This window comes from Mauremys reevesii, linkage group 2 (genome assembly GCF_016161935.1).
Source record: "Mauremys reevesii isolate NIE-2019 linkage group 2, ASM1616193v1, whole genome shotgun sequence".
In the NCBI taxonomy this organism is placed as follows: Eukaryota; Metazoa; Chordata; order Testudines; family Geoemydidae; genus Mauremys; species Mauremys reevesii.
In genome coordinates, this window is record NC_052624.1 from 168,469,727 (window position 1) to 168,484,616 (window position 14,890).

At 40.7% G+C, this 14,890-nt stretch overlaps 1 protein-coding gene across 1 annotated transcript in view; it reads right to left on the bottom strand.

Annotated features, from left to right (window-relative positions):
- Positions 1–3,270: 3,270 nt before the first annotated feature.
- Positions 3,271–14,890, bottom strand: part of WRNIP1 (WRN helicase interacting protein 1) — a 29,004-nt gene continuing 17,384 nt past the window's right edge. The window contains exons 4-7 of the mRNA XM_039523884.1: positions 11,891–12,120; positions 5,204–5,359; positions 4,408–4,487; positions 3,271–4,086 (exon numbers count right to left, since the gene is read on the bottom strand). Of these exons, the coding sequence (XP_039379818.1) occupies positions 3,811–4,086; positions 4,408–4,487; positions 5,204–5,359; positions 11,891–12,120 (742 nt within the window). The 3' untranslated portion in view covers positions 3,271–3,810. The remainder of the gene's footprint in view (positions 4,087–4,407; positions 4,488–5,203; positions 5,360–11,890; positions 12,121–14,890) is intronic.

Sequence of the window (14,890 nt, forward strand, 5' to 3'; positions counted from 1 at the left end):
TATAGTGTGACAGAGTCAGACCTGACAGCTAGAGGAGTTAAAGCCCTTTTTTCTATGCACTGATAAGAGGTTACCCTCAGGTTAATTAGGGTCACACCTGAGCTCAACTAAGGACTCACTGGTGACCTTTAAAAACCTCTGTGTGTGTGTGTGAGAGAGAGGGGAGAGGAGGGACAAGAAAAAAGCTGCGGAAGGATGGCAGGGAGAAAAGGTTCCACCTACTGTTTGTGGAGGGGCTGAAAACCAGGAGCCAGCACAAGAAGGACCAGTGCTCTGGTGGGAACAAGGAAATGAATTGTGTAGTTATGTTTAAGGAAACCATTCAGGCCAACCTTGAGGCCTACATAAACTACTGTTAAGAATTATAAACCTCTAGAGAGGGACTGATTTACTCCCGCCACAGCCCTCACCCCCACCCTGCTGCCAGAGTGAGAACTGCTGAGGCTGACGTGGTGATAGAGATGTGTTGCCACAATTTTATATAAAAAATTTGGAAGAGGCAATATGTAAATGAAGGGACACTGTCAAGGTCCAGATGTTCCTTCCACTGCAGGAATTGCTTGATGACCTATGTTGTTCGGAAGGTGAGAGTAGATGATCATATTGGTCCCTTCTGGCTTTAAAATCTATGAAAGTCAATATATGCCTATGATCACACATGAAAATGATGGAATCCCTTAATCCAAGGTCAGAATGTTTAGTCTGTTATCATGAGACACTGGGTGGTGGGGGATATGCCAGATACCCATCGGAATGAAGAGCAGTATCCACAAAGGAGTAACTCCATCTGGCGATGTTGCCTTGCAGCAACTGTGTGTCTGAATAAAAGCTAGGTGAGAAAGCTCTGAGTCAAATCTACAGTGGCGAAAACATCAGGCAGTTGGCACTGCAAGTCAGCTCTATCCTCCGACATCTTCTGTAGCTGTGTTGGCTTCCAAATGTCTTGGCCTCCAAGCTTTTGGGCGCAGTCAGTATCACCAAGAGGGGCTTTGGTCCTCATACAAGCTTCTGCCTCCTTATTTATTTCTGCCTGTTGATACACACAGCAGGTTCAGATACAATGGTTGCCCTCTTCAGCCTTGCTCATTGGAACGTGATGACAATGTACACTGATACGTCAAATGATCTGGAGGAGGTCAATGACCCTAGGACAGGGGTGACAAACTACAGCCTGCGGGCCATATCCGGCCCACGGGACCATCCTGCCCAGCCCCTGAGCTCCTGGCCAGAAGGCTAGCCCCTGGATCCTCCTGTGCTGTTCCCCCTCTCCCACAGCCTCAGCTTGGTCACTCCGCCACCGACATAATGCTCTGGGCGGCGGGGCTGCGAGCTCCTGGGGCAGCGCAGCTGTAGAGCCCAGCCTGACCTGGTGCTGTGCTGCATGGTGGTGGTGGCGGCGGCAGCGTGGCCCAGTTCCAGCCCGGCAGCATGGCTGTAGTACTGCCAGCCACCGGTGCTCCAGGCAGCGTGGTAAGGGGCAGGGAGGAGGGGGGGTTGGATAGAGGACAGGGGGAATTTGGAGTGGTGGTCAGGGGGCAGAGGTGTGGATGGTGGTCGGGGAGGGAAACAGAGGGTTGAATGGGGACAGGGGTCCTGGGTGGCAGTCAGGAAGTGGGGGTTGGAGGGGTGGCAGGGGTTCTGGGGGCAGTCAGGGGACAGGGAGCGGGGGTGTGTGTGGATGGGCCAGGGGTCCCAGAGGGGCCATCAGGGAACAGAGGGGGTTGGATGGGGCAGGAGTCCCGGGGGGGGGGGGGAGGGGAGATAGGAGGTGGGGCCCAGGCCATGACCCCCTCCCCTAACAGGCCTGCCATGCAATTTACGAAACCCGATGCAGCCCTCAGGCCAAAAAGTTTGCCTGCCCCTGTTCTATGACATCAACAGCTACTTCCAAGATGTTCGTTGCCAGTGCTGGTCATGGAGACACCCCAGATTTGAACACTGGCAGCAACTGGATTTAACTGTCACCTGTAGAAAACACCTACAGGATGTTATCCATACTTTCAGTTTTCACAGTGAAGATTGGACTGTGCTGCAAAATAATTTTTACTAGAAAAATCCATTGTACCAATTAACACTGCAACCTATGCATTATCAGCTCAAAAGACCAAGCAAGGTGTCTTCAATTCATTGCAAATCTCAGCGAAGCTATGTCATTGATTGCATCATCCCTGAATGCTGATGCAGCATGGAACACAGTCAGATTATCCAAGAGCTAGATATAGAATCACCTATAAAGGAGCTTGAAAAGGCAATCACTTCCCAGGAAAGGTGACAAAAAAAGATGGAATTCCTGCTGACATAGTGAAACAAGGAGGACAGATTGTGCTTAAACATCTGCCAATGTCCTGGTTGCCTGTTGGAGGGAAGGAGGTGTACCACAAGACATGAAGAATTCCACCATCACAACATTGTACAAAAAAACCAAAAGAGATCAAAGTGATTGCAACAGCTACAGAGGACTCTCTCTCCTTAGAGTTGCTGGCAAGACATTAGCACAGGTCACTCAAAAGACTGCAAGTTCTTTTGCATCTATGCCGGTAGATCAATTATCTGTATATCTGTGTATATCCAGAGAGTCAGTGCAGTGTTGCACTAAGGCTACTGCTAGAAACATTGACACCACCAGCTGGGAAGATGCAGCTAGCAACAGACCATACTGAAGGGCTGTGCCAGGAAGTCAGAGAGACCAAAGACAGTGAAAGTGAAGAGAGCAAAGAGGAAAGCGCAACAGGCCTCAAACACTAGTCATGTTCCAGCTTCATTTTCTGGCATGCATTATCTGTGGCAAGGACTGTTGCTTGAGAATTGGACTTCTGTAGCATCGTGAGTGGCTAAAGAGTGCACATAGAAACTGAACTGCTTTGATGGCTAAACCATTGTCTTTCAAGACAGACAGTTGCCATTCCATTCTTACCATGAGACAAGTCAAATCGGTGTCTCCCAACTGTCTTGACTCAAAGCTAATGGAAACTCTTGAGCAAGACTGGAAGTATTTAGCAGATAATTTAGTATTATAGGGTCTTACTTCTCAAAAAGCTATATTTAAAGAAAGCATCAGATTATTAAAAACAAAATAAAGAGAGCTACACATAAAATGTTATTTTTCAATGTGATGTGGTCATGCTACTTTTAACCTGAATTAGTCTACCAGCAAATGACTGGAATTTGGTATGGAAGCTGGTTATTAGAAATAAATACACCACAATAATGTTAAGAACCCCACTACTACCATAAAAATGTTTAACACACATACACATAAATAACTTACAATAATTTTGGAACAGTTTTATTAATTTATGACATCTTGTCATATCAAAAACAGTTTAAAACACAGTATAATGAATATTACATTGTAATTACATTTTGTTTTACCATAGGATTTTATATTTTATTTTGTGCAATTTCAGTTTTTTTTAAATAGCATCCTCAAAATAGGAAGTAAATTAAGGTGGCTTTTAAAATATATAATATTCCTTCATTGTGTTGTTCTGACAGTTTCAGTCTGTTCTCCTCAGTATTACATTTATTTTCCTTAAAGGGCAAAAGCCATGTTGCTTCAACCACAAAATGTTACTAAGTTAATAAAAGCCATCTTTGGTTTCCTAATTTGTGCAACTGTAGATTGTTTTTAAAACATCCTCCAAAATGTTTACAAAACAGAAGGACAACAGTGTCATCAGGGGCCCAATAGTTTCATCATGTCATCCCAGCAGGCATATGTCTGAAGTGAGAAGAGATTTTCAACTCAACTGCAAAAAAAAAAAACCCACCACTTTTTTTTTTTTTTAAAATAAAGGCACAGTAAGACTATTACATTTTTTGTCCCTTCAAAAAGTCCACTCCTTTCAGCTCTTCAGGCAGATATTCTTGCTCTACAGGTTCCTGGTACATGGGGTTATATTTATAATCTTTACCATAGCCCAAATCCTTCATGAGCCTGGTTGGGGCATTTCTCAAGTGCAGTGGAACAGGTGGAAGTGGTCCCTGGTGGTTTCTCAAACATGCTTTGACATTGCTGTATGCACTGTACACCTCAATAGACTTGGGTGCTCTAGCAAAGTAGACTACACATTGGGCTAGTATGACCTGCAGAACAGAGGGAGAACAATATTACATGACTTTTAGATTGTAATTTCTTTGGAACAAAGACCGTCATTTAGTTTGTTTGTACAGCATGTACAAGGGGCCATGTCTGGCCTGTAGCTGCTATTGCACTAATAATGTTTAATAACACCACCACCAGCACCACAACCTCCTCTTGCTTTTGGCTAATTAAGAAGCAAAAGAATAGTTAACTTAGAATACAAAGTTGTAAATATTATACAAAGAAACCAAGAGTGACAAGACAAAATAAAACTTGTTAAAAATATGTGTATATGCATACAAACAATTTTGTGACAGCCTTACCTCACATTCTGGCATTCCAATAAAATGACAGCCTTGGTATGCAGCAACTGCTTGTGTTAATGCCAAAGGATCTGCCAGTCCTACAACAAAAAGGATCATAGATAAGTAAATTAAAACCAGGAAAGTAGAGCAAGTATTGTCGTTCTTCATCTACACTACAAAGTCGTACCTGTGGTACTGAAACAAAGGTATGCAGGTATATTTTGAGGTGGCTTTTTCAGATAACAGGTCATTTTAGATAATATATGTAGATGGTTTCCCCAAGACTGCAACCATCACCTCTTCACTAAAGTATTATAAAGGAAGTTTTGGTGAATCAGTCAGCCGTGGATAAGCCAGCAGGGTGTTTACAACTGGGAAAACAGCTAGCAGGCTTTGAAGTCAGGGTGATCTATAGAGTTAGTTTCCCCAATTACCAGAAAATATGGGTGTCCTTAACACCCTCTGGATAATTTAAGTTCAAATGAAAATACATTTTTAGTTAAATCAAATAAAATGTTTTGATTCTCTACTGAAACCTGAATTCAGGGATCTGTGATTTTCCTGCAACAGTTGATCAAATCATTAACACCCAAAGTGGAATGCTGAATGCAGTCATCCACTTAATCTGAGGAGTCAATGATATCATCAGTTGTTGCAAAAGAAAAAGTTTAGCCCTGAACTCTAGTTATGGCAACAGGCTTTGATTTGTTGTCTTTTTAAACAAACAGATTTTTCCAAAAGTAACTGATGCAAACTGAAGAACTTCTAGATATTATTTTTTAAAATGTTCCAGTACTATTATTGTGATGCCCACCTATATCTTCACTTGCAAATCTCACCAGCCTTCTTGCCACATACAGTGGATCCTCACCACCTTCGAGCATTCGGGCAAGCCAGTAAAGGGAAGCATTTTCATCTGAGCCTCGCATAGATTTATGAAGTGCAGAAATACAGTTGTAATGCTCTTCACCTATTTAGAGAGGGGGAAAAATGGCGAGAAATGTTATGTACAGAAATTTAACTGAATAAACCCACAAAACATCTATTTGTTTATTACTTGTGCTTTCAATGGTAAATACATTTTAAGGGATTTTTTTTTTAACTAGGTAATAACTAGATATGGGCCAAAACTCCAGATCCAATACCCTAAATCTGTGCGTGTAAGGTGTGTCTTATATGCAGCAGGGCTTATTCAAATTTTTTTTTTTTTTAAGTTTTTACCTTTTCTTTATACACTGAAAAACAAAATTGTTATGGAAGTTCTCCTTTAAAATCTGTCTTCAACAAGAGAAATTAAATAAAATTTTAGGGCAATTGGGAATGAGGAAAGCCCTATAGAATAGCTAATGATGAGAAGCAAGAAAAGGGAAAAATATTCCAGTCGATTGGTGAGTATTACTGGGTAAAGAATTCGTCAACTAGCTTACTGTGCTACCACTTTTGAATATTCATGGGAAACTGGGGAGGTGACAGAAGACTGGACAAAAAACAAACACTGTACTACTGATCTAACAAAGAGAAAAGGAGCCTAGCAAATATATTCCCATAAATTGAACAATATCTCTGACGACATATAGCAAAAATTAAGGAAAAGTATTTCACTCCTATGCCAATTTTTTCCCATTCAGACAGGGAGAAACCTGGAAAGATGCAATACTGAAAGAGATATACGGATGACAGAAGACAGTAAATCAGATGTGAATTTGCAATGTTAGATACCAACAAAGAAACCAATGCAATTTTATGATGAATACATAGAGATGTCATATCACAAAGTCTGGAGGAAATAGTTTTTCTCTACAGCGCTGGTGCAACTGCATCCTGAAATACTGGATTCAGTTACAGGCACTTTCTTTACCAGACAGACACTGACAAATGGATGGGAGCTCAGGAGGGAAGAAAGCAATTACACATGGGGCTAGAAGGACTGAAATGCCAAGGAAGTTTAATATACAGAGATTGGCTAACTAACTCCTCCAGGGAGACAACTGAGGAAAAGGAATTTTTGAGCAAAGCAAAAGTGGATATAACTAAGAATAAAAGGGGGAACTTAAGAAAGGGAAACAACTGTCACATTTCTCGTCCTCCTCTACCCCAAAAAATTCACAACCACAGGGCCATATCCTTAGCATTCATAGGTGTTGTGTAATAAAAGCTGTGCATGTTCGTTTGAGTACAAAGGCCCCAAACCTTCTGCCACTGAACTGAAAAGGAAAACACTTGCAGACTTTCATGGGAGCAAGACCTGGGCCCAAGTCCCATATGGTTATTGTAAATATCATATTGTTACTCTATCCAGATTTTAGGCTCACAAGTGTGATCTTCTGGAACATACAAGCCTGCAGACAGCTATTTTTGATAGTATTCCACACAGAGTCCACTGGTATGCAGTCATTATCATGCCAACATACGCAGGATATCTGTGCTCCGTCATAGCACTCAAACTTTCAACTTCAGCTGGTAGCAATAAACCCAAGCAGCTGAACTCGCATCATGCTCTCGGAAAAGGCGTCTCTTGGTCTCTTAAAAGTAAAGACGACACACTTGCCCATCTCTTTCTAATGAAAGTGCTTTCTTGTGCTGTTTAGGCTGCTAGACGGGAGTTCACTTTGTAATACAACACCAGATGGGGAGAACGCACACATGTATATGAGCTCTGAAACACAACAAGGTATGTATTTCACAGCAGATGACTTTAAGTCTTGTTGGTAGCAGGCATGGAAAAGGCCACATTACTATTCTACATTTACATTACAATTACAGCTAGAGACCTCAACCAGGTCAGCATCTCGTAGTGCTAGGCACTGCACAGATAAAACAAGCAATAGTCTCTGTCGCACCCATATTCTGCCCTTTTCAGCCAGAGAAGCATGTAGCCAGCCTGTGGATAAGGGATAGCAAGTACACAGTAAAAGGGAGACCACAACAATAGAACTGAAAAGAAGAGGTCTTCTGCCTGGGACTTATGAGAAAGAAAGCATGAAAAGCCAGTACATAACCCTCAGTCTGCAAATAGCTAATGTATGGGCTCTTTGCTACTTCATGAAGAAGGAAGACTTTTTTTTTTAATAAGTTGAAGGGGTTTCCAGATAATAAGATATTCCCAGTAGCTCGGCTAAACAAACTCAGAGGCCAAAGACTGAATAAAGCAAAACAATGATGACTATAGAAATAACTAGAAACATCACAGTGATTATTTATCATTGTTGCTTTCAATTAAATCAACACTAATACAATCAAAAATAGGAAAATAAAACGTAAAAAGTGATGGGGGAGTATACAAACTTGTAACTGAAAGGCAGTGTTGTATCGATTCATCCATTAACATAAATATCAATATTGTGGCACTGTTTTCTTGTGCTTCCCCATCTATTTGTCTCTTGTCCCATACTTAGATTGTAATCTCTTAGAGACAGGGATCTCCTTTTTGATATGGGTTTGTACAGTGCCAAGCACAATAGGGTCCTGCTCCATGACTGAAGCTCCTAGGCACTATGGTAATACAAATAACCAATACTACAATAGGGACACTGTTCAAGAGTGAGTGCTGTATCAATCATTGCATACCCTTAAATTATACTGAAAAAAAAATCAAGATAAAAAAAACAAAAACTACAAGATGACCAGAATCACTTGTTCCCCTCAGATCTACTGGTACATTGCAAATGCTGCAGCATTCAATTGGTGGCTGAGTTTGGCAAGAACACCTCCTTTATCTGGATGCTACACTGTACAACTCAATCTTTGCTGGTGTGCACACACAGTGAGCAGCATCCCTACGAGTGGAAGGATTTATACACTTTGGGTTGAGAGTTGCTTGCTCCCTAGGCTTCTGGTTAGTGCTTGGTGGAAGTATATAGGAAAATACACCTCAATATTTATTTGGCCACACTTGCATAAACTGACAAGAACTCTCAATTTCATATTTACTTAACATCTGATTAAATGCCACTTAACCACTTGGATTAGCTAAATGCACAGTTATTATACAGATTTTATGCTATTACGATCATGATTAAGCAACAATAATTACCATTCACTATTGTTAGGCTAAATAAATTTCTTGGAACATATTCTACTAGAACGGCAATCTTGATTCAGCATGTCCCGGTTAGAGCATATTGTAAGAAATTCTGTATGGATACAGTTCCTGCTGTCTAGAAGCATTTTACACACTGTATACCTAAAGCATCACTGAACTGCAGTGACCTCTAGTATAGAGGGCAATGGTTAAGCAGCATACATGAGGTTTCACAGAGTAGGGAGAAGGGAAAAGTTGTAGGAGGATATAGGAAGGCAAACCTCGACTCTTACAGAATGCGTCATGGGCTCTTAAAAATTGTTTGCTCTGTGTGTTAATCTTTCAAAGGCAATATCTGATAAACTCAAACAGGTAAACTGTATTTATCTCAAGGGCAAGCAGCTGACCCAATATGCTTATATTTGAACTAGTGGCTTCAGAGAAACATAGACTCTGGCACCTGGATACATTCTAACTAGACAGACAGAGGAATGGAAGCTGAGGGCACTCAACACCTCACAAGATGGGTTGGGCATTTCAAAGGACTGGGAAATAAAGAGAGAGCAAATTGATAAAGGATGGGGAAAGGTATATAACACACTCGTGAATCCCAGAATGTGAAATTTGGCATTTGTCTCCTTAATGCCACAATTTCCTCTACTTTCTATCTCTATCCAATGCCTTTTTTTTTTTGCGCTGTCTACCACTGGTCTTTTGTCTCCCCCCCCCACACACTCCCCCCCCCTATTAAATCAGTTGCTGGCTGGGTGTCTTTTACCCAAAGATTATTTTCTTAGACTGCAGTTTCTCTTTGCAACAGAAACCTTAAAAGCACCATACAAAGTTAAAATCCCCCCCAAAAATCTCTCATTACAAATTTTGGTAAGTGTAATTACAGATAATCCATCACACTTGATCTACTGGAAATTAAGTCAATCCATTTTCCAAACTTTTCTTGGCATAATTTTTAGAAGCTAAGATGCAGGGTCATTCACATATTTCCAAAACACTAGCATATAAATTGTTAAGTATAAGGAAACTCATCTAATCCTTAATACTCAATCTCTAATTCCCACATCTACGGCATAAAAAGGTACAAATAGCCAGCATTTGAGACATATAATGTTGCCAAGTCACGAATTTAGCAAGAGCTGGTACCAAATTAGGAATCCTTACATGCAGTTATACGTAGATGGCCTGACATTAGCAAACTACAAAATTCATTACCTTATAAAGCAACTCCAAAAATAAAGTTAACCATTCAGATTTTCAAACTGCATTTTGTTGCAAATATGAGCACTGAAAGACTTTTCAGACCTAATAAAAATAACACTGAAGCATTCCATCTCCCCCACAAAATAAACATTTAATTTAAAAAATCCTTCTATCTCAAACACCTACCAACCAAATACATAACAGCAACAACATAACCATTTTAGAGTTTTTTAGGCAGGCCAATGTCAACTAATGTTGCCTAAAAAAATGACAACGTACATCACTACAGTCACAAATTTATTTCTGGATTCCATGTAAGATATTAGTTATATCTTTCATAAAACATTTAATTTTCCATCCTTCAGAATAATTATCTTACATGAAATAAATATGATGAATATTGACTGGCTTATAGTGCGAAAGAGGTACTATACTGCTCTAAAGCCTATTTCTCAATCTGAAGAACACAACCATCCTGCCCTTCCTATAATACTAAATGGGAGAGGGATCCCAGCAGAGGGGACGGAGGTTCCAGGAGATCCTGATATGAAAAAGGTAGAGAACCACTGCTCTAAAGATTTAGACATTTAGCAGTCCTGTAAAAGAAAGATAACTTGGGTATGTTAAGGGCAGTATTTCAACACAGTTACTACTGCATCCGAGTGAATATTTAACTGTTCTATTAAAAAAGGCTACATATAAAATTATTTAAATAAATAAATAAATAAATAAAAAATCAGATCTTAAGGTTGAAGTGTACTAGCCAAAGCAACATATTTGGGTAACACATACAATATCAGGAAATATTTTTAGCTAACAGCAAATCAATTATATTTAACAGTCCCCAGGGACATCTGGAATTTATTTTATTGTCCACTTTAACTTTGTTCCTTGCTGACTGCTCGTGTGCACAGACAAAGCTCTCTGCTGTTCCACTCCTCTTGTCTCCCATCCTCTTGTCAGCCACCCTCCACCCATACTTCCACAGAGATTCTTTAGGTAAAGATACCAGGGTCCTTCTGCCCCAGACAAACAGTCCAGGTGAGAGGCAGGCCTGGCTTCTTCTTTACTGAAAGGTGTGCAAGTAGCACTGATGGTCTTGGGGTGGTGCCCTGCGCTGTACTACAAGCACCTTCTGCTCTGCCGTTCCAGCTATTCCATTCCAGGCCTTACACATCACCATGATGCAATGCTTCTCCAGGACTCAGATGAGACCTAGAATTAGCGGAAAGGAAAGTCTCTCTCACTGGCACTGGAAAGACTCCTAACTCTTGCTGGCCTTCAGAAACCAGCGCTCTGGGATTAGGCTGGGACTCAGAGCACTGGTGTTTCACAGCTGGCAGCCTCTGCCAGATCGACAGTCTGCAGGCATCCACATCAGACATGAGCAGTGAACTATTTCCCTGAAACCATATGCTGGAACTAGGAGTGCTGGCTTTAAGTGGTTTCCACTATATACAGGGTTTACAGTTTGGTTCAAAGGCACTCCGCAAACCCACTATACAAATTGTTACAGTGCCCCTGTGTGGCACTGCTCTCTTCTGTGAGACCAGAAAGCTACTTTAGGTCATGTGATTTGGGTTCAACCAACCAAATTGCATTAAAAAAATTGAGGTTAATAAATGTTAGGCTAAGTCTTAAAAAATTATTTGAAATGGGAGGTGTGCTCTGTGACAAAGATGTGCATATTGCTCCCTCAATTTCCCAGCAACATTTTAACTACACATGATTTTGTTTATTTGAAACAGCATTTTTGGATGCCTACCAGAAAAATCCATGCATCCCCTGTCAACCCTGACCAAACTGCTATTACCACTTTGCAACAAAATACATAATGGGCTTCAATTGCTTCCTCTAGGCTCCAGATGGAGGAGAGGTTTTAGTCACTTGGCTTTCACCCTCTGGCAAATTTTCCACATCATGGAAGTCTAGGTGAACCTCATCTGAATTTGGCCCACACCTGAAATGGAAAGAGCCCAGCTTGACTCTCAGTTCTCAGGGCAAGTTTGTAGGGATGGCAGTTAGACTAAAGTTGGAAACTGAGCACATTTGATGTAGTCATTAAGAGAAATAAGAAACCTCACAATATCTTTTTTTTTTTTTTGAGGGTGGGGGGAGAGATATCAGACCTTTTTCCAGAGTAGAACCACAATTCAAGACTAGTTTGTAAATCAGTGACAGCTGGGAAAAATAAATAATTCATAAGATATAATTTTATATCATCAGTCCTTGCTGCATAGCACTACCTTCAGGGTAACCGCTCACCTGCTCGGTCATACAGGATATGGGATCGCTGTAGTCCTTCTTTCACATGGTCTTCTGTTATAAGAACTCCATCCACAGAGCAACCTTGTGTGCTAGCCTGATGAGAGGTTTTCCCTGCAGTTAATCTGGCTTGAACAGCCAACTGGAGTCCATTCAGTCCAGTTCTTGCATCACCATCACATAGGTAAGCTAGAGTGCTTACAGCTTTTTCCTCTATGTACACAGGGGACCTGCAACAGAATTACCCCACGTTGTTTTCATATTACATTCTTTTCATTGGAAATTACTCACAATGCTACGTTTTTTGTTTTTTTTTAAAACAGCATTCACAGAGAAGTATCTGAGTTTAAAGAGCTGTCCTATAATTCATGCCATTGTGCTGAAATATTGCAGGGGCTCTGAGAACAGTATGTGACCTATGTATCATGTGTGTTATAATGCTTAAGCACAATGGCATGTGTAAAAGCTGGAATGGAAGATTTCAACCATATCTGAACTTCCTTGTTTTTGCAAGATCAGATTGGACAGGGAAGTTTATTTAATGGTAGATTAGGTGATTTTAAAGCTCATCCTGTCTGTCCTGGGAGTGTTGTGGACTTCACTCAATCAATATTTAATAAAGCACTGACATCCTTGGATGGAAGGCACTTCAGAACTATTCTTATGCACAAAAATGTGGTACTTTTAGCATGAAATTATCCAACTTCACATTATAGACTAATGAGGCATTATGCAATCAATATGACCTTTGAAGCTACTGTAAACAAGAGAATTGACACCAGATCACTTTTTTAAAGTTAAAAAGTGGTATTTAAAGTTCACTTGAAAGTGTATAAAAGTCTTAGACCATAGAAAATAGATAACAGGCAATTTGTCTTGGAGCCAAATCTTCATGAGTGTGCAGATAAAACTAAAGAATAAAGAAGTCATTATTATGACGATAATTTGTATTATAGTAATTGTACTAGCTCTGTACAAATGCACAGAAAGAGACATTAAAGAACACACAATATAAACAGAAAGACAGACTGAGGGTTGGAGGAAAAAGAGAAGCATAATGTAAAGTGACTTGCCCCAGGTCACACAGCAGATCAATGGTAAACTGAAAACAAGAGCCCAGTTCTCCTCCTGACTTTCAATCAAGTGTCCTATCCAATACATAGCAGAAGGTACTGTAGTTAAAAGTGCAGCATGAACAATGACTAGCTGTGCCATTTCCAGTACTCGAATGGAAAAAAAAAAAAACAATAGATTCATCAACTGGGGATTAATGCACGGAGACAGGCGAGAGCTGCGATTCCACACTGAGTGCCCTGACACACCAAATAATTTAGGATTCACCCACAGCTCTGCACTTCATTCACTGAAAGATTTACTACTATTATCAGAAATGATGCATGACGAGGCCAGCTACCAATGCCAGTGTTTCCAGACATACTGATCTGCTAATCTTTATTATTTGACCTGGGTCTTTATAGGGTTGTGATAAATATCTTAGCCGAGCGGGCAACAGCTGCAAGGGCTCTGAAATTACAGGTACAAGGGCAGCAGTAACTCCCTCTCATTTTAGCCTAGTCAGAAGCAGACCTGAATGTCAACACCAGATATATATATCAAGGTTTTATTCCTCTCAAACTAAACGCTTGCTGCACACTCCCAAACCAGAGGGCCATTTTTGCTTAGAAAAAGATAACATAACACGCACGCCTTCAGCTGTCACTCCCCTCCACACCTTAGTACTTTTATCTGAGGGACTCAAATACAGAACATTAAACAGGTGTTGCTAATGCCGCAGTGGTGTAGTCTGTAGCTTATGTGCCCCATCTCCTTTATGTGGTGGATTTGAAGGATTGGGAATGACCTATGGATCTGCATATTCTTGTGTCCACACCATCCCCACATTCTCTCCTCCAACGGTGCACAAGCAGCCCCAGAGAGCCATGCTCCACAGTGTGCAGGGAATGCACATCCGCCACATTGAGATAACTACTTTTTCCAATAACATTTTGGGCAGGCGGGGGTGGGGGCGCTGTGGAATGAAGGAAGCACTGTACAGTACATCTCATTGTAACAATACATCATCACGGTCTCTTTAAATATCAGGGTATCAGGATTCATCCTTCAGAGCTAAAGTTGGCCACTGGGTTTTGTTACGTTTTGAAACAAACCAGTAGGTACTAATCAGTTGTAGCTGAATAAAAGGTTATTTTTAAAGCACAGCAGGCAGCAAAAGCACTTATACTACAAGTGCCTACGTCAACAGAGAGCAAGAGCAAACAACATGCTGTATGTTTAAAAAACAAAATACTTTGGATTTCCCAGTGGGGAAGATTAGAGAGGAGGATTCATAGAATAGTTCTGACAGAGACCAGGCATTTGCCTGATTAAAAAAAAGGCATGAGGCATTTCAGGCTTCTTGCGTTCAGAATATAGGCTGAAACTGAACCCACATCCAGTGGCTAGGGCATCAGACTGGGAGTCAAGAGAGCTCTTAGGGGCAGGGATTATCACTTACTATGTTTGGATAGGCCCCAACCTTGTTGAGGGCTACCAGCCCTATTGCAATTTAATTATTAAATAATAATACATTTGAGTTCTATTCTTGGCTCTGCTATTGACTCATTGTATGACCTCAGCCTCTCAGTGCCTCAGTTGTACTGATAAGGTGTTTATATATCCCACTCTATTATAATGACAGGGACAATAATCCTTGCCCTTCTTGGTAAAGTGCTTTGAGATCTATGGATGGTGTAGAAGTAGTAGTCTTATTTTCATGAAAACAACATTATACCAAACGTGGCACAATATAGCTATTTTAAATAAAAAAGGTTCAGTACTGCATTGCAGAAAATGTAGACTGTATTATATAACAAATTCTTATCAGCTCCATTATTATTTATTAAAAGTCAATAATATGTAACATTATCAAGACAGCAGGCTCTCTCCCCAAAAGCTTACTATTTATTATGCTAAAATCCACCACGGGAATAGGGAGAGCAC